Raw genomic sequence first — 18,844 nt, 5'->3', positions numbered from 1 at the left:
GGCCAGTCCGAACGCCGCAGAGCCGGGCCCCCGCCCTTCCCCCACCCGCTGTAGCGCACCCATCTTCTCTCCCTCCCCACTCGACCTCTCCCCTCGCCCGTCCCTCTTTCCCCTCCTCCCTCCGCAGCCGCTCCAGCGCCGGGGATAATCCCTCTGTAATTGCTTTGCACCCTCGACGAGGCCGTCGGCAGCAGCGGGGGAATTCGTGCTAATCTCCTGGGCGTGGGACTCCATCCCCCACAACGCCTCGCTGCGGCGGACCCCGCAGTGTGCGAGGAGCCTATTGGCAAAGCCGCCGCTCCGCGGGAAGCCTATCGCCTCCCGGCGCCTTGTGTGGGGACGGCAACCGCTGTACACAGCGAGCGATGCGCGCCGCTGCCGTGCGTCTCCTCAGCCTTCGCCGCCCCGCTCGCAGCCGGGCAGAGCCATGAATCTGGGGTAAGGAGGGAGAGGAGGAAGGAACTCCCTGGGCTGGCAGCTAGAGCCACTCTTACCGGCTGGGATGCGGCCCTGTCCGGGGAGGGACGGCCCCAGCCCTTCACGGCCCGGGAACCTGCCCGGCCTTCCCCTGCGCAGCGGGCCGGTGCCGGGGCTCCGAGGAGAATCCCGCGGCCCGCCGGCGTTAAGGCGCTTAGTGCCTCGCGGCCGAGGCGCTGGTAACGGGAGCGATCTGCGTGACAAAGCCGAGGGGTTAACAGACTCTTCTCTTGGGAGGGCCTCGGGAAGGGGTCTGGAAAGCGGTTTAGGGGGATGAGATATTCCAAACACCCTGTCTCAGCGGTGTGAGGGGACCGCCCGTATCATCCGTTAGGGTGAGCGAGGCGTACAGCCTTCGGACCCAGCCGGTCGCGTTCCCTTAAGTCGGGGAAGCCCCCCGGCGCGCCGGCAAGGGGCGGGGGGGAACGGCGCCCGTGTGCGCTCTCCTGGGCGTCCGCGCCAGAACCCGAACCCCGCCCGCGGCCTCGCCGCCTCCCGCCGACACAGAGCGTCTACAAAGAAGAATGGGTGCTGGGCTCGGCTTAGCTGCCGTATGCGGCTTGAACGTCTAGAATTACAGCTTCGGGCACTTCTGTGCTGTCGTGTTAATTAGGAAGTTGCTTGCGAGCTTTAGACGTGTTAGATTTTTTAATATTTTTTTAAATGTAAGCATTATTTTGAACATCAATCTTCATATGAGATTTCTCAAATTAATGCATGGAAGAAAGAAAAGCGTTTGGGTACTTTACATGCATACACCTAAACACTGCCAACTTTTTTTCAACCCCTCCACTTTAAAATGTAGACTGTTTTGCATGGAAGCACAATTAAAGACTGCTTTCAGAATACAGCCCCTCTTTGGGATCAGTGCTGGCATTCAGGGAGACTTGCTTAGCATTTTTTGTAGCACGCAGTTTATATTGTTGGATTATTAAGTTCTTGAGGGAGGTGTATTGATATGTATTACAATGTAGAGTGGCACCTTCAGTGTGAAGATTTACTTTGTAACATGCAAATCCAAATTTTCCACTATCAATAATAAAAATATACCCTCTTCAAGACCTGTTGATTTCTTCGTATTAAGTAACTTCTCACAAACAGAAAGCTTGGGGTATGAAAGACCATCTGGACCAACAGTAAATACAATGTTATAATTCGGTACAATTGTCCTTGTTATTAATGTAAAAATCTTACCATTTTCAGATTACTTGATATTTCAGATTCCTCACCCTCTCTCTCTCGTTTTGCAGAGATGGACTGAAGCTTGAAACTGAAGTGTTGGATGGAAAGCCTAGGCTAATTTTAGCTGCTTCTGGTATTTTTTTAAATCATTTATCTCAAGTAATCTTCAAAGCTTCTTGAAGTTAAGCTTAAGATCCAAGCAATATGAAGCACAGCTTTATTGAAATATTTTTCAAATTAGGAAGAATATTTGTGCACTGTTATTTACACGTCCTCTTACCCACCAGCTTGTCACTGGTCTAGGTTGATACCGAACTTCTGAGTAGCCTGTCCACTGGTGAACAGCTGGCAAGTAGTCTTGACTCTTTACAGCTTGTCTTTCCATTCATAAAAAAAAGTTAAGTACTGTTATATATTGACTGAGATAAATTGAGAATTTCTGTAACTTTGTAGCACCTTACTTACCAAAGAAAGAGACCTAATAACTCTCTGCTTAATTTACACAGAATTACATCATTACGGTCACATTTCTGACTTTAAAGCAGCTTTAGTATTTGGCAGTTGACGTTTGTAATTTTCAGTAAGCTGTTTATTTAGGCCAGATCTCATTACTGCCATCTGAGGTCAACTTTTGCAGTATATGTTCATAATCAAGCTTTAATAAATTCTATTTTTGTGATTTTGTTTCTATACAAGCACAAGTCCACTTCCCCTAACTGTTTTACATAGCAGTCAGGATACAGAAATTCTCTGTTTAACACCCTCTAAGTTATATTTCATTTTCTGCATTTACTAGACAGCTGTCTAATGTGGCATTATGGGATATTTTGAGTCAGTAAGGAATACCAGTCTACTGGAAACAAAACCTTCTAACACCTCTAAAACAGCAGTGCTGCAGCTTTTACTTTTTCCAACCATAGTTAACATCATCAGCTGGATAGGGGCAGTGTACATTCCAGAGTGCTCTAAGATAAAACACTACCTTTGACTTTGAACTAGCCTTGAACAAGCAGTCTTCTTCAGGAATTTACATGTTTATACAACTGATATAAACAGCACTTCCTTGAATTGAATTGTGTCAAAAATTGAATCAAATTGTATTACTTCTGAATTTCAGTTTTCTGCACTGTCAAATACAGCTCACAGTCTTAGGGGCTAAAGCAGGATTATTCTGTAGTAGCTTAAGCTGCTATTTGAGATAGTTGTTTCTCTTTTGCACAGAAAAAACCCAAAGAACCCATAAGCAGCACTTTGGAGTTCTCCATTACGTAGCTCCCCACTATGATGGTGAAGACCCTATTTATGTTTCTTTTTCCTTTCCAAAGAGAAGTTGGGTTTGCATAGCACGTAGAATCCCACCTTATTTAATTTCTGAATAGCCAGAAAGAAGTCAAAAAATGACTGACCTACCCAGATGAGTGTTGAATGCTTGAGAACCCAGTGATAAAGGTGGCTGCAGAATACCCTTACTACTGAAACATTATCAAGACAGTTCAGGATTTAATGCCTGTCTCTACAAGACAACAATTTAGCATACTCCCAAGTTTTAAAATGTTCATCTAGGTTGGAAATTATTAATAGTGTAGTTCTGCAGACTTTAAGAACAGTGTTTCCCAGTATCTTTAATTGGTAATGCAAAAAAAAAAAGTATAGGTGCTACCAGTGCAAAATGTGACAACCACTGCCAGAGCAATAATTGCATAGTGCAGCTAAAGAAGCCTTGTTTCCAACAGATGTGTTCCACTAAAATATCATCCCTACTATTTCCTCCCCCTTTTCCATTAGCCATATGTGCAGGATTTCTTGTGTTGAGTACCACATTCCCTCTATTAATCAGTATTATAATATTCTTTATTAATAAGTATTATATTAAACATAGTATTTCATATTATTTTTGAGACCACTACACCTCTGTCCATCCTCTAGGATTTCGGTTAAAAGACTGAAGAGTATTTCAGGGCATAGGTAAGGGGCACGATAGTGGAGTGATTATGCAAGTATTGTTTCTTTAGGCTGTCAGTGATGGAGACAGATAACATCATGTCGTAAGATGGGGTTGGATGCAGGGACTATCCTGGAAGAATGTGACACAGAAAGCAAACTGAAAAAATCACAAAAAACGAAGAATTAAAAATAAGCCATTACCACAGGGCTCTCTGAGAAACAGAACGAATAGCAGGGGATAATCAGACTCGCACAATAATTTTATTAGATTTATATAAAACTGGAAATAGTTACTGAAATATATCTATCTAATTTTTTTTTCCAACATACTTTTGAAGTGTATATACTGAAATTAAAAAAAAAAAAGGTAAAATAATATAATTGGGGCAGATGTTATGGGGAAAGTACTTTCCCCCTGCCTTAGAAAAATCAGATGAATGTAACAGTTTATTAATTTCTCAAGATTGTTTTTCAGGAGGAAGTTGATTAAATACTTCTCTCATATGTTTGTGTTTGTTTCCCAAAAGATAAATCAAAGCCTGCAATGAAGGTAAGTGGAAAAATGACTTTTTTGGTTAGAGCACACAAATTAACTAGTTAATTTGTTAACACTGAAATTTGAGAACACATTTGAACTGTCTAAATACTTGTAATCAATGGTGTTTAGAAAAGATAAATATTTATTTCTCAGGTTCATAATAGCTGTTAAAAAGGATGAATTAGAAGTTCTACGACTACTTTTACCTTTGCAAAATGCTTTAGTTTACTTTGCCAAGAAGTTACAGCAGCACAGGGAATCATCTAAATCAGAACTTTCAGAGACCTTAAAGGGATTCTGGTAAAATAGGGATCTGAAGTGCATTTAAGTTCCAAATTAGTCATATAGCTTGTCTTTGTCTGAGTAAACTGGAGTGCAGTAGGTTGGGGAAGGAGAGAAAGCAGAAAAAGGTCTCAATACATAGGAGATAATTACAAGTGTACATCAAGGACCTTGAAAAGGATAAAACTTTAGAACAGAATGGAAAAATCAAGATTGAAATAATACTGGCTGTATGGTGAAAACATAGACCTGTTTGAAGCCAGGCTTCAGAAACACCAAAGAAAAGCAGAACTAATGTGTATTAATTATTTTAAATGGTATGCTACATAAAGTTATTTTTCATACTGTCATTTTTAAATATTCAAATTTAGGTGCTGTATTCTCTTCCAAGGTATTCCTAGTAATCGTGAAGATATTTCATTAGTTCATACTGAGTTAGTTTCTATTGATGTAACAGAGAAGAAAAATGACACTTATTTTACTTGTTGCTTCAGTCTTGTTTTTGTTTGTTACCCATGCAAATTTATTTCTTTATTTAATATATGGTGAAATCCTATTGCTTTAACAGATGGGTAATAAAGCCAGAGCACCTAAACAGGCGTTGAGAATAAGGCATACTGGGCATGTTCTGAGGTCAACACAAAATGCTTGTATCAAGCAGGAAAATTTAACAAAACCAAGGAGTGAATCAAGCTTATCAATGACAAAAGGTGAAAAACTGCAAGTTACTAAACACTCCTCACATGAAGCCACAACTAAAGATCACTCTTTGATTTTCCAAAGAGATAGCACAAACAGATACCCTGATTCAGAGAATCCTAATGTTAAAAAAAGTAAACAGAAACCTCAAAAAGCATGCATATCAGCTGAAGACCTGAGAAGTTTGGTGTGTTTAACACAAGAACAGCTTCAGCAGATTTTGATGACTGTAAAAGAAGGAACTAGAAGCATCTCTGAGACTCATAAAGAAAAGCAAGAGGAAATGGGTAAGATACCGATAGCTGAGTAAGTTAAGTTTCATGGAGACAGAACAAAATGTGAAAGCCTAACTTTGAGTTCATAATTTAAGTTTATTTGTAGGTTGCAGAGACGTTACTGTTATGTTTAATGGTCTCAGACAAAATACTGTTTGCTGTTATGGATGTGAAATTGCCTGTTACTGTTAGGAACCAAGTATTTGATAATTTTAACAGTAAAAACTAATGATTGCTTGATAGTATTCCAGTACTTTGAAGAGCAAAACAGCAAGCAATTCTGTTGATATTTCATGTGAAAAAGGAACCATTTTACAGTGGGGGAAAAAAGACAGAACTGCACTGTACCATAACCATTAGGAGTTTGGAAAAAAAGCAATACCTCAAAGAGCTACGCTTTCCTGGTTTTGTGAAGAGTTCAGATCTTGCTATGTATCTCAAGAGCAGTAGTGCCATTTTCCTCTGGCCTGAAGATGTATATGTATCTTTTTGCCTAACTGTAATATTACTGTTGTATAGTATTTTTTTTTTCCCCCAACTCTTCTACTCAGAAGCATAAGACCTATTGTGTATCTTCCTGTATTATATTCTTACTCCTGTTTGTGGACCTATGGAGGTGGTCAGCTCTTCGCCATCAAGAACAAGACACATTGTAATTAAGTAGAGTCCCAAAGTCTGAGCTTGTAGCCAAGGATAGTGTTTACTGTAAGTCTAGCATTCTACAAATACCCTGTGACATTGTAACTTACATGCCTTAACCGTACAAGCAAGGCTGAAAACAGTTTTGTTCAGTAGTGGGGAATTTGCACATTTCTGCTATTCTTAAAAGTATTTACTCAATGCTGAAGAAAATTTAGTGGTCATATATATATATATTCATGTATATTTTCATATATTTATATTCTTCCACAGCTACTAGTGAGGCATCAGGGGAAAACATTATAGAGTTGTTCAAAGCTTGTGAAGTTTCATCTGTTCCAGATGAAGCTAACTCTGATTCAAGCAGGAAACAAGAAGTGTATCTGCAGCCAGGACAGAAAGTTATGTACGTAGATCTGTGTTATTGTCTGCAAAAATTGTATCTCCAATAAAGATTCGTATTGTAATTCTTAATCACAGTAAGAATCTTTATAAATACTAATGAAGAAGTTACCTTTAAAATTAACAGATTAGCTTTTTAGGTAATGTTTTTTTTCCCCTCCTCCTTTCTTCTAGAAAGGATTCGTGGAAACCTGCTGACATGTTTAGTTCCTTGGGAGAAAGAGAAGGGGAGAAAGCCTTACTAGAATTTAGAAAGACCCAATGGAAGAAGGAATTAGGTACTTATGACATACAGAATATATTTTTGATCAACCCATTACACTCAGAATGCCAAGAAACTTTGTGTTCCTTATGCCCTTTTAAATTTACTTATATCAGTGCAGTTGCTACAAATTGGAAAGTACATAGTTTTTAGTCTCCAAGACGGAGTAAGATTCTTGAATTTCAAAATTTTATGCAAAGATTATCTATAACTTCTTGCAAAAATGCTTCTTAAATAAATATTATCACGAATAAATATATTCAGTTATGCTTCATATTTTAGGAGTTACTTGCCACTGATTTTGTCACATTCTGCCAGTAGTAGATAGCCATTATCTTTAACAAATTCATTTGTTTTTTAATGGGAAAAGCGTCACCCTAATCTACAAGCATGACTGAATATATCAAATTGCAGTTTGAACTTGAAACAGTTTGCAGTCCTGCCCCATCACCAACCAAGGGGAATCTCCGTAGAAAAATAAAAACGTTTAACACAGTAGTAAATTCCCTCTGACAAATTAAGCTTTTTATGATTCACATGCAGGAGCGTTGTGTTTTGTTTTCAACTTGGGTGTAGACCATCTGGTTTCAGGGTTTAATTCTGCATTGTCAGTAGCTTCCATGTATAGCTCCATTGGTTTTTAATAATATTACAGTAGTCCAAGACTGGTACAATAAAATGGAGAGAATTTATATACTTGGTTATTTGTTAGTTTTCCCACTTCCCCTGGGACATTGTTGAGCCTTCAGTGTTTTGTAGTCCTCTCGGAGAGATTCCCCAATCACCTCTACAACTCTGGGCAGAGACTCAGCCGCCATTCTCTTAAGACCAAAGTCATGTTTAGCCTGATTGGCCAGACAATGGTGGCTTACTCTTGTTGTCCATTTTACAATCAAAATTATGGGGTAGACATGCATTGCTGCTTTTTTTTTTTAATTAAAAAGAAAAAACAACCTGCTACACATCTGTATTAGGAACTCTTACTAGAGTTTGTTTTTTTGAAGATGAACAGGTAGCACTGAAGAAGAGACTGAAAGAAACTTTGGAGGGAGACGTGGGTTATTTCTGGGCAAAACCTGGCAATAATAAAGCCTGTAAAGAGAAGGTGGAAACAGCTGACTCAGATAAGGTAAGGCTATCAGTAAACACAAAAGAGCACACAGTTTCCACAGCACTGTTCCAGAATGGTTCAACTTTTAATTCATACAAGTTTTTCTTTTCTGTACGAATCCAGTAGAATCCAGTCTCAGTGGTCACTTTAAGCTCTTTCATGGCATGAATTGCTACAACTCCCTGTTTCACACTTACCTATTGCTCCAATTTGTAGCTTCACAAATTAAGATCTTTGTAGCATGAACAACCCATTCCTGTCCTTCTATGTTGATTCCTAACTAAAAGGTATAAATCTTTTCTAGTTCTGTTTTGAGGAATCATCTCAAATTAATTCCAGGTTATATAATTATTTACATTGTTCATGAGCTCTCACACATTTGATAATAATGTGCTCAGATAATAATGATATACCATATAAAATGATAATAATAATGCTCAGATAATAAGCATAGCAATTTGACTTTTACTCTAACCTGCCTTTTAAAAAGTCAGCTGTCACTCTGAAAATGCTGTGTCAGATAAATGTATTATACTCAGACAAGACTGCTTCTCCAGTGAAATCAATTGCTGTTAAACAGAAGTTAAGGTTGTAAATTGCTTTTTTTGTGGCATATTCAGCATTCCTAGAAAAGTTAACACTCTGCCCCATAAGAATTTGTTTTAATCTACATAATTAAATACTGGATATGAGATGCTTAGTTACAAGTTTTGGCTGAAGTTTTAATGAATAGCAACTTCTAGAAGTATAATTTACTTGTTTATTATATGATAAAGGCTATTTAATACAAACAAAACAGGTGAGCTAAATAAAGCAAGTCTTAAATAACAGTGGTCACTTTATTTGCAGACAATGTTTCCAGCTGACTCAGTTATTACCACTGAGGAAAACTGTGTCTGTACAACTGCTTTAACTACAGAGGCTAATAAAGTTCCAGTGAACATTTCAAGTGCTCCAGCTGGGCAGTCTTCTGATTTCAGTTCTTCTGACTTAGCAGCTGTCAATTGCACTGCATTTGTTTTAGGGGTAAGATTTTAAATTGCGTGCAGGTTTTTTTTTTTAACTTATTTATTGACAACAGATGTGTATCTTCAGTAGTTCTTTTAAACCAGAAGAATTAAGCAGACCTTTTTGCTCTATCTGGATAATTGTGTCTGAATGAGTGTTTGTCAAAATATTAATGCTTTGAAGACTAAGCATTTTCAAGGCTGATGTGAGGAACAGTACTAGAGGTGTGAGCTGAAGTGTTATTTAGCTTTTAGGTATGCGTTCAAGAAAGAGAAGGGGAAACCTATCAGAAATAGAAGACTTTAAAAAGAAAATATTGATGGCAGAAGGTTCAAGAAGTAGTTTTTGAGTTATTGCTAGCAGGCACTGATTGAAGAGTGGTTTTTGTCAGATAGCATTGAAACTTCTCAGTGCCACTGGAGTTTGTTAAATAATGCAGATACCACCTTCTGTTCCTGCTGCTCAATGGGTATCTAGAATTTACTTGAGACAGATCGCTACTGATTATATCATGGTGCTGAATCTACCTGGAACACAGACTGAGCAGTGAACCATAGGAAGAAGGAAGGGATTTTTATTCATGATACATATAAGTAAGGTTTTCTGGAGTGAGGAGCTGATGGTTCAAGTTAGAATAGTATTCAAAGACTGGCTTATTTAGGATCTTTCTAACAACTGAAGCATTTTTATGGAGCAGTCAGACACTTGCTACAGTTACAAACTTACATTCACTTTCTTGTGCAAGAGAACAGCCCAGTTATGTGTAGCAACTGAAGGCAAAGGTCTCTGCCACGTCTTTATTATGTGGCTAGACAAGGTACTGAATTTTTTGTACAAGGAAGAGACTAGCACTTACCTTATTTCAGGAAGCTGTGCCACAGGAACGACCTTCTAGTGCTTTGAAGCATGAGCAACAGAACAAGTGGCTTGAAGAGCTGGACAAACAGAAGGAAGAAGCTAAGCTACAAAAAATAGAAGAAAAACTTAATTTATCAAAGGTATCTGTGGTTTAGAGAAACTTGTTGGAATAAGAGAAATTTTTCTCTCCATTTCTGTTCTAAGAAATAAAAGATGAAATCGTAGACCTAATGAAGTAGTGACAAACATGTAATTACCTGCAGCATGTCCAGGTTTTCACCGTAAGTCCATAGGACAGGCTAATTGAACATTCAGCCAGTAGCTGTTCCAGTATTTCGGTGGCAGAGAACAGACTACCATGTGTCTGGTGTGATGGGTTAGAGTGCTTGCTGCAGAGATGAAAACAGTGATATTACTATACTTCTTTTTCTTTCCCACCGTTGTGTGAAAGCACTAGGGTTTGGAAGGTGTTGTAGAGACACTGGCCAGACACTTTGTAAAAAGACATTTTCTGTAGACTACAGAAGGAGATGAGAAAAGAGAAGGAAAGTTAGAGACAACTACAGTGTGTCACAGTGGTGTTCAAATCCTGTTTCTAGAAATATTATTTTGATATGCATATATATACACACGCACATACACACTTATGAAACTTTTTTAAACACTTGTACTCCAAAAAGTATTGAAGAAAATAGCCTTACCTTTTTTACCCTTTGGTTTTTCCAGGCTGTTGAATGTAGGTCTCTTATGCTGGATCTAGAAGGAAGCTGGCCAATATAATTGCTTTGCAGGTAGAATACCTGAAGAGAGTTTTAATACTGTCACTATTGGCAAATTTGGTCAATATATCTTTTACCCCAGAGGTTCTTCTTTCCTTTACATGTTACTATTTCTACTATAGTAGTAGTTTTAAGGTCAGTGGAATACTCCGCATTCTTATACAGCCTGATACTGACACACTCTTCCAAAGACTCTTTGTCTTTTGAAGTGAAGAAACATGCAGTGAGATTGTACTATTACTAGAGTCCAGATTTCCAAATTACTGTGCGCAGCTTTAACCCCAGGGTTGTATCTTTCACCATGCATGAGATGTATTCACATCATGAGATGTTCAGTATTATTAGTGAACAAGAATCTTGATTACCAAAACTTGATTGACATGAACGTTCACAGCCTGTGGCCTTCTGGATTAAAAGGCTACAGTTTTTACTCTCAACTGAAGCATTTACAGCAATAACACAGTTCCTAGAAAGAAATTCTTCATTTTAATTCCAGAGTTTATAGTAGTAGAAGAGAGCTTTCCTACCCATCCTCCAAAAAAACCCCTTGTTGCCACGGTTGTTTACATACTTACACACAACACAAGTCTTTTCATTTCCTGAGTTGTTGAAGGAATCAAATTTCCTTTGCAAATTGAGCTTTGTAACTGTGAAGGGAACACAGCTGTGAAAGGTTCCTTCATTAGCTGCCTTGGTTTTTAATTTGATAGCTGTGCTGTGGAAAGATGGTTGCAGTCACCAGTGAGTAACCTAACAGTAATCTGATTACCAGCCTCTTTCTGAAAGGAAGTTAACGTGCACTTAATCTCGTTTTCTTCAACATCTTTTTTTTCAGGTTTTGTGTTACACTCTCAACCCTTCTGCATATCGCACCACAGACTTGCATAAGAATAAAGTAGATTTTCCAACTACTCTGATCTGCTTCTACATCACAGAGTATTCAAAGGGAACAAAACTCAGGGAACAGGAGGAAGAATAATTTGGATACTTAATATTTGGACTATGATTTTCTTGCTTCTTTTAGAATAGGTGTGAAACTTTTCTGACACAAGGGAATTTTTGTTTAAGGAAAGGACTCCCAGAAAGCTCATTAGGTTAGATTATGTTAGTTTTTTTCCTGCAGAATGCAAGTTTTGAGACAGCCATTCTCCAGTCCCTCCAGAGAAACAGTTCTAGTCAGAAGATAAAACCTTCTCAGTACCTATAGCAAAAACAAAGGCCCCTTAGGTAAAAATCTTTTATTAGTGATATAATGGAATGTCCCAATTGCCAACACTGAGCCAAAAAGATAAGCCTGGGTGGTACAGAAGAGAGATTTAAACACAGTATGTCACCTCTACAAAAGTTTTAGGTACTTTGTTAGGATAGCAGTGGTAGCTGCTGTGGGTGGAAGAGATTTTGAAAGAAGGCTTATTTTATAATGGGCCTGTCTAGCTGAAAATAGGAAGTTAGAGATTGATATCTGTGCCCAAAACACATTAATTCTGCTACCATCCAGAATTAAAATGGAGGGGGTAAATGTAGGACAGTGTAAAAGGTGCCACTTGTTCATGTTACTAGAGAGCGAATATGTACACAACAGGAGGAGAGTATGGCAGAGTGGACAGGGTACTGACCTCTCAATCAAGCAGTTCCCAGAACTATTAGAAAAATTATGGAATGGAATAATAATATAAATTGAAAAAGTGGTACCAAAAATCCTGAATCGATGTTAACTTACTTTTTTATTTTTCAAACTTTTTTTTCACTTTCTAATTTTGGGATTTTTTTTTCCTGAAAATATAGTAGCAGTATGTTTTTGCTGACCAAGTATATGGATCAGCAGTATAATTTCTGATCTGACTTACATTTTAAGCAACAGAGAGGCTTCTGTTTTCCTATTTAGGGAGTTAACTACTGTCTGTATTGTAGCCCCATAACAGAGCTTTTCAAATGTTCCTGTTTTACAAAATGTGTATTGTCTGTTTTGTTAACCATACTTTATAGAAACAGTGTAATTGAGCGCATTTCCGTTTTTTTGTTGCTTCATATTTATTTAGGCTGAAGAGCATGACAGATGGGCAATGCATTTTGATTCTTTAAAGAACCACCTTAATGCTAATGCACAGCACCCCTTAAATGGAATGTACAAAAAGCAGCCTGAAAGTCTTTGCCTGTCACCTGACACTAAGGAGCTGACTGCTTTTATTCACCCTTTTTCACCTGCAGCTTTAGGCAGCCGCATGCCCTCAAAGGTGGGAAATGCAGAAAAAGCTGCTAAAAACACTGCTTTGGAACACAGTCAGAAAGTCAGGTGAGTGAGCTTTGTAAGGATAATCATCTTCCCAGCCAGTATGTTTCTGATACCTCCTCAGAAATAAAAAAAAAATAAATTGAATAAGATCCTTTAAATCTGATCTTTGGATCTTATTCATTTGGCTTTTGCTTTTTTCAGAAATACCTGTTGTTTCACTTTTAAAAGACACAAGTGCTTCCATTGTTCATTAATAAAATTTGCTGCAAATAAACTTACTTTGTTCTTTAGTAAAATGAATTTCATAATTGTAAATTAATACAATAGGATGACCTCAATATGAAAATATTACTTGAAATCTAACTAATTCTAATTAAGAAAGGCTTTAGGATTGTTTTCTTATGATTAAAAACATCTACATGTTTCTTTGTTCATAGTTTCCTCCGTTCAATGACAGCTCTCCTGGACCCTGCACAGATTGAAGAGAGAGACAGGCGGCGGCAAAAACAGTTAGAACATCAGGTAGACTTCTGTTTTACTAACATTCTTTTAATGAGAAGAAAGGATGAAAGATAGTGTTGTCACATGAATAAAGCATGAGATTTAATACCAGAATCCAGTGAGGTACTTGACTTTTATGCTTCAGATTACATGTTTACAGTTGTTTAACAGTATTTCATTCAGTTAGACTCTACTGTTTTCTTTTAATATTTGTACAGAGATGATTGCATTTCTGTAACTGAATTCTTGCCTTAAAAGACGTACAGTGCAGTCTTTAGAGCTCTAGTAGGTTTGTGTGCATTTTTCTTCAATCTCCACTGTCATCAGGAGGACTGATACTTACAGGTACCCACTCCATGAATCTTTAAATTTTTATCTACTTTACTGTCATTTACATTACTTCTGTGCTGCTCTAACTGAATGTATATCTGCATGATGATGTCTCTAACACTGCATAAAGAAGTCTTAGTATAAGTGTAACGAGCCTGTTCTGGTCAAACTGTTATTCTGCTAGATCGAAACACTAGCTTAGAGTACGTAAGGTAAAAATCAGACCACCGTTTCTTTACAAGAAAAATTAAAAGTATTTTTGAAAACATAAACAGCTACTTCTGTTTGTCTCTGAGTATTTCAAACTGCTTTATTGGGCTGGTGGTTCTCCCCTCCAAAAACAACAACAAAAAAAAAGGCAGCAGCTACCTCTCTTGTGAGAAATAAAAAGAAACAAAAGTGTTTGAAAGAAGTTGTCTTGATTTTTTTTTTTTTAATTTGTCCAAATTCAATTATTATACATATATATGGAAGTATATTAATATATAGCTTATAATACCTTTAATGTTACAGCTTTTAATTTTCCTTTTTTCCGATACTACTAGAAAGCAATAATGGCTCAGGTAGAGGAAAAACGGAAGAAGAAACAACTGGAGGAAGAGCAGAGAAAACGGGAAGAACAAGAGGAAGAACAGCGCCTAGCACGAGAAAAAGAACAAATGCAGAAACAGTTTGAAGAAGATATGCTGAAACAAAAACAAAAGGAGGTGGGTTTTTGCATTTTCTTTAGTGCAGATAGTCTGTAATAATACTGGACTTTGAGGAAAATGGTTCTTGTTCTTCACCTTCAAAATGGTGTTGCCTCATCATTTTGAAAATTAAAACGATCTGAAATTTAGACATTTGAAACCAAAATCTGTTTCCTCAATTAATAAACTTATAACACCATACAAGTTTAAGGCAGGTTTCATTTTTTTGGACAAGGGCCTTTTCAGGAAGAGAGATGGATAAGAACTGGCAAAAATGGAATTGTAGTTTTAAATAATGCAGAAACATGCATTTTTAAATGGAAATTTTAAATATAAAAAATACCTCAAAGTATGTGATCCAGTTGTTGTTGTTGGTAACTTGATGCTTTTAAGATGCTTCAGTACCATGAACTTTATCTGGCTGGATGTGCTTTCACTCTGGATTAAAAGCTTCTCAGAATATATTCTGGAAAAGTCATTCATGTTCTAGAGCGTCCTCCTCTGTAACTATTGCTGAGCTTTACATACTCCTTTCATATAAAAGTTAAATCAAAAGTAACATTTTGACTTTTGTCAAGTACAAATTTTGCATTTGTATATATTCTTACCTGTTACAGAAGAGTCTGTAGAAGGTTAAAAGCCTTGTCTGATGTTTTTTCTTCCTTTTGGCACAGTAGTAGCTATTACTGTTTGCTTCATATTTGGAACAGTAGCAGAATTCCATGATGTCATAAGACAGTGTGATTCCAAAAACACACCCTCTTCTAAAACCTGCAGAAATATGGATCCCTGATTTCTCTGCATTTGCCGGACGGAAACGTATAGTATCCGCCTGTAGATGCTAGAACAAACTGGTAAAAAATTGGGAAAGTCATTTTTCTCTCTAATAGCTCAGCTCCTTCAAAATATGTTATGCTATCAGTTGTTCTTCTTTCCACCTGCAAATGCAGTAGGAAGTGGGGATGAGATGGTACTAGCAGTTTGGAAAGGAGATTTTCCTTGGCCCAGTCTCCTCCACCTTGAACCTGCTGAGTCTGGAGACTGTAACCCTCATATTTAGGGATATTCTGCCTTTGTTAGGGAGGCTTCTACTGTCTCCTTCTGTGGAGGAAGACTTCTTCCTACTTCTTCCTACTGTGGAAGTAGGAGGAAGGTGAGTTTTTAAATTATTTTTATTTAGGCTTCTTTTATTTTATTAAACCACATGATACAGGAATCCATAGATGGCTGAAATCAGATGGCATTTAGGAAAAGATGAATTTATTAGAAAGGAGATAAATATCCAAATAACTTTGAGGATACAAATGCTCACTTTTTAATGCTGTGATTGAACATCTTTCATTAGCACAGCAGAGGTTCTGAATTTATAATCATAAAAGTTATATGTTACATATTGCATCTACTCAACTAGTTTTGTTTTTGTTTTAAAAAGAAAAGGCTTTACTCAAAATAAGACTATATGTAAACCTTGAGGATTATATGGAGGTTAAATAATCCTATTAATTTTATTCGCAAAATAAATGATCACATATATTTACTTTTTTTTTTAAAGGAACTTGTGACTCTTAAAACAATTGAGCTTTATCAGACAATGCAGAAAGCTCAAGAATTAGCACAGAGGTTAAAACAAGAACAGCGCATTCGAGACTTGGCTCAGAAGGGACATGACATTTCAAAACTTCAGAAGAATCTTGGTGGTGGCAAGTACAAGTCTTTTCATATTCAGTTTGCCTATTCCTTTGGTGTTTGCATGCAAGTTGGTGGGTTTTGTTTTGGTTTTTTCCCCCCTTCTGCATTTGGGTCAGAAATTGCTCCTTTGCTTCACGAAACAAATTTCATTTCAGCTTATTTAAAGAAAGAGCCTTCCAAACAAATACCAGCGTTAACTAATACGGAGAATATTGTATTTTAGTAAGTTTCAAATATTACATGAAGGAAGAAATATATTATCAGGAATGTATAGGGAATATTCAGACCTATGTGTTGTCGATTAGATTTCCAGTGAAAAAGGGAGAGTATTAAGACTGAAAACTATGGTTCAGATGCTGCTTTGAGTTCTAAACCACAACAGTCTCTGATAACTTGATAGCATGGTTTAAATGTAACATGCTTTACTAAATTGAACAACTTTACTTATTTCTTTTTAGGTGATGCAGAATTGGAAAATTGTAATACTGACATTTCACATCAAAGTCATAATTTTTCTGATTACATTAAGAGCCACATTGATCAGCAGACTTCTCCTCGGAAAGACACTGCTGTACAGACAGGTATGCAGCCTTTAAGTTTAATTACTCTGATGTACCTTAAGACAGACAGTAGAACAGCATATTTGTGAAAATGAGCTATAGGGAGAAATCACCATCATTCAGAGTGGAATAAAACTAGAAAGAAATATTTGGATAGACTTGTTGGAATATTACAATATATCACTGTACTCTTCTGAACAAATTATATGTCTGTATAGTTGTTACTTACCGGTTACAGATTCAAATCACCCAGTCTGAAATACAGTGTTGACTTAGAGTCATGGTCACAAGCCATGTAGGACTAAATTTAGTAAGGCATTTAAAAGTGTATTTGTAGTAGTCTTCAGTGTGAATGGTCACAGGTTTACATAACGTGGTTTGGTATTGAGCAGGGCTCGGCTCCTAATGAATCCTTGAAAATATTGGCAGAAACATTGTCAATAATTCTGGAATTAGAAAACTAGACTCATTAGAAAATGAGAGCTTACATTCAAATGTTTAGAAAAGCTTTCTACAATTACTGCTAAATACTCAGACAAAATTGCAGGTCCATCTAGGTAGAATACTTTCTAGTCTTTATCTTGATTTTGTATCACACCGTTAAAAAAAACAGATCAAACTTAGTCTGCATCTATGAATGTGGTAGATGAGGTGTGAATGAGCAGATTCAGTGGAAACTTACAGTCATTTTATGCCTTGCATTTAGAAATCTATTAGCTTCTTATCACTCCTGAAGTGCAAGCTTTATTTTATTTCTGTTTGCTTAAGCAACAACTAATATTTTTGGTTTTGAGAGTACTGGCAGAAATTTTATTGTGAATTTGGAGAGTTTACAAATTAAATAATGCTTTTGTGTATGCCCCTTAGTAAAGAAAGAAGCTGGATTGTTAGTAATTTAAAAATTGAACAAAATACTTCCATTGGAAGACAAGGATTAGGGAAGGAAGTTATTCCCAGTAGCGTTGTGAATATTACCAAACCATCGGCATTCTGAAAAACTAAACAGAAGCTGTGTTTTGCTCTTTACCATTGGGTACCATGACAGAAATAGAATGCTACATTTTAAAATAATGTAGTTTAATGTTACAGAAATTATTTTGCTTTACAGTGACTTGATTTCATTCTCCAATCTTTTTTTTTCACCCTCCTTATTGAGTTTGCTTCTACTGGTCCTATCTATCTTCCGCATCAAAAAGAATAAAAGACATTATAAAACTGTAAGAACCAATTTTTGAATAAAATCAGTAATGGTAGACTGATACGCATACAAAACGCAAACAAGTAGTTTGAATAGCTTAGACTTGGAGTTAAAATGTAATTTTTTTTTTTTTTAGATTACTTTAATACTTCAGGATACGCTGAGTCAGCTGAGGAAAGAACTGTGTGTTGCGGATCGCCTGATATTTCCATAGAATATAAAGAAACCTCTAGCAGCAAAAAATACCAGAAGGAAATGCAGTATATAGATAAAAACAAAATTTCAGGAAAAGAGAATGGTGGCATTCACAGTGATCTATATGAACAATATGCAAGAAAAGAAAGACAAATTAAGCCTTCAGAAAAATACAGCAAAAGACCTGACTGGAACATAAACAAGCCTGGGAAAAGATACATTCCAGCATCAGAAAGATACCCTAAACAGCTACAAAAACAAAGGGAAGAAAACAAAGTAAGACGACAAATGGAGCTGCTTCAGTTGGTAGAAAGAAATACCCCTGGGAATCTCTGCTCAAAAAAGGGTGGTTATTCAGACAGGTCTCCATCACCTCACGAAGAAATAAGTATGAAGAATAAGGGACATAGAGTCAGAAAGGTAACTATTTGGTCTTTAACAACAACGATGTGTATTTTTAAGACTCTTGTTCCACACGGTTTTGCCTGGATGGGAATTCAGTTATGTAACTCAAGCATTGAGAGTTTTCCTGTTACTACCCCTTGTGTAAAGAATTTACAGCATTGTTTCATTCTTCATGATCAAGAATATATTCAGATTTTGTGACTTAGCTTTTACTGTTATTTCAATCTTCCAAAGTGTTCATTCTCTTTCATTTATTCATTATCATCAATTCATTATGTAAACAGGGAGCTTGATTGAAGGCAGTGTGCAGGATAGAATGACATCACTGACTTGCTCTTTTTCGTCCAGTCATTATGTTGTGGTCATGGTTGAGTTATAGGAGTACCTGTTCAAGAAAACAATTTTTATTTCTGCAAAGAATATGGACTACTGAGGATGTACTCTATTGTCATAAAAATGCATCCTTTTTAGTGGAGTGTCATTTCTTCTCCCATTTGCAGTAAGCATGTATCGGTATAGCTTGTGGCTGGGAAAAAAAAAATTCATTTAAAGAAAATACTATCAAATATATTCATGCCCTCTCCCCCC

General features: G+C 37.1%; 1 protein-coding gene across 4 annotated transcripts in view; it reads left to right on the top strand.

Annotated features, from left to right (window-relative positions):
* The first annotated feature begins 341 nt into the window (after positions 1 to 341).
* Positions 342 to 18,844, top strand: part of CCDC66 (coiled-coil domain containing 66) — a 25,193-nt gene continuing 6,690 nt past the window's right edge. For 3 of the 4 annotated variants that reach the window (XM_019473464.1, XM_009284481.2, XM_009284483.2), the window contains exons 1-15: positions 342 to 438; positions 1,728 to 1,792; positions 4,131 to 4,153; positions 4,992 to 5,409; positions 6,310 to 6,442; positions 6,613 to 6,716; positions 7,705 to 7,829; positions 8,661 to 8,837; positions 9,686 to 9,817; positions 12,496 to 12,749; positions 13,127 to 13,211; positions 14,066 to 14,227; positions 15,762 to 15,909; positions 16,357 to 16,479; positions 17,793 to 18,271. In XM_019473464.1, the coding sequence (XP_019329009.1) occupies positions 428 to 438; positions 1,728 to 1,792; positions 4,131 to 4,153; positions 4,992 to 5,409; positions 6,310 to 6,442; positions 6,613 to 6,716; positions 7,705 to 7,829; positions 8,661 to 8,837; positions 9,686 to 9,817; positions 12,496 to 12,749; positions 13,127 to 13,211; positions 14,066 to 14,227; positions 15,762 to 15,909; positions 16,357 to 16,479; positions 17,793 to 18,271 (2,439 nt within the window). In that variant the 5' untranslated portion in view covers positions 342 to 427. The remainder of the gene's footprint in view (positions 439 to 1,727; positions 1,793 to 4,130; positions 4,154 to 4,991; positions 5,410 to 6,309; positions 6,443 to 6,612; positions 6,717 to 7,704; positions 7,830 to 8,660; positions 8,838 to 9,685; positions 9,818 to 12,495; positions 12,750 to 13,126; positions 13,212 to 14,065; positions 14,228 to 15,761; positions 15,910 to 16,356; positions 16,480 to 17,792; positions 18,272 to 18,844) is intronic. The other variant, XM_009284482.2, reaches the window with a different exon arrangement.

The sequence above is a fragment of the Aptenodytes forsteri genome, unplaced genomic scaffold (genome assembly GCF_000699145.1).
Source record: "Aptenodytes forsteri isolate BGI_AS27 unplaced genomic scaffold, ASM69914v1 Scaffold53, whole genome shotgun sequence".
Classification (NCBI taxonomy): domain Eukaryota; kingdom Metazoa; phylum Chordata; class Aves; order Sphenisciformes; family Spheniscidae; genus Aptenodytes; species Aptenodytes forsteri.
Note: the sequence above shows the minus strand (reverse complement) of the source record. Positions and strands in the feature narration are given on the sequence as shown.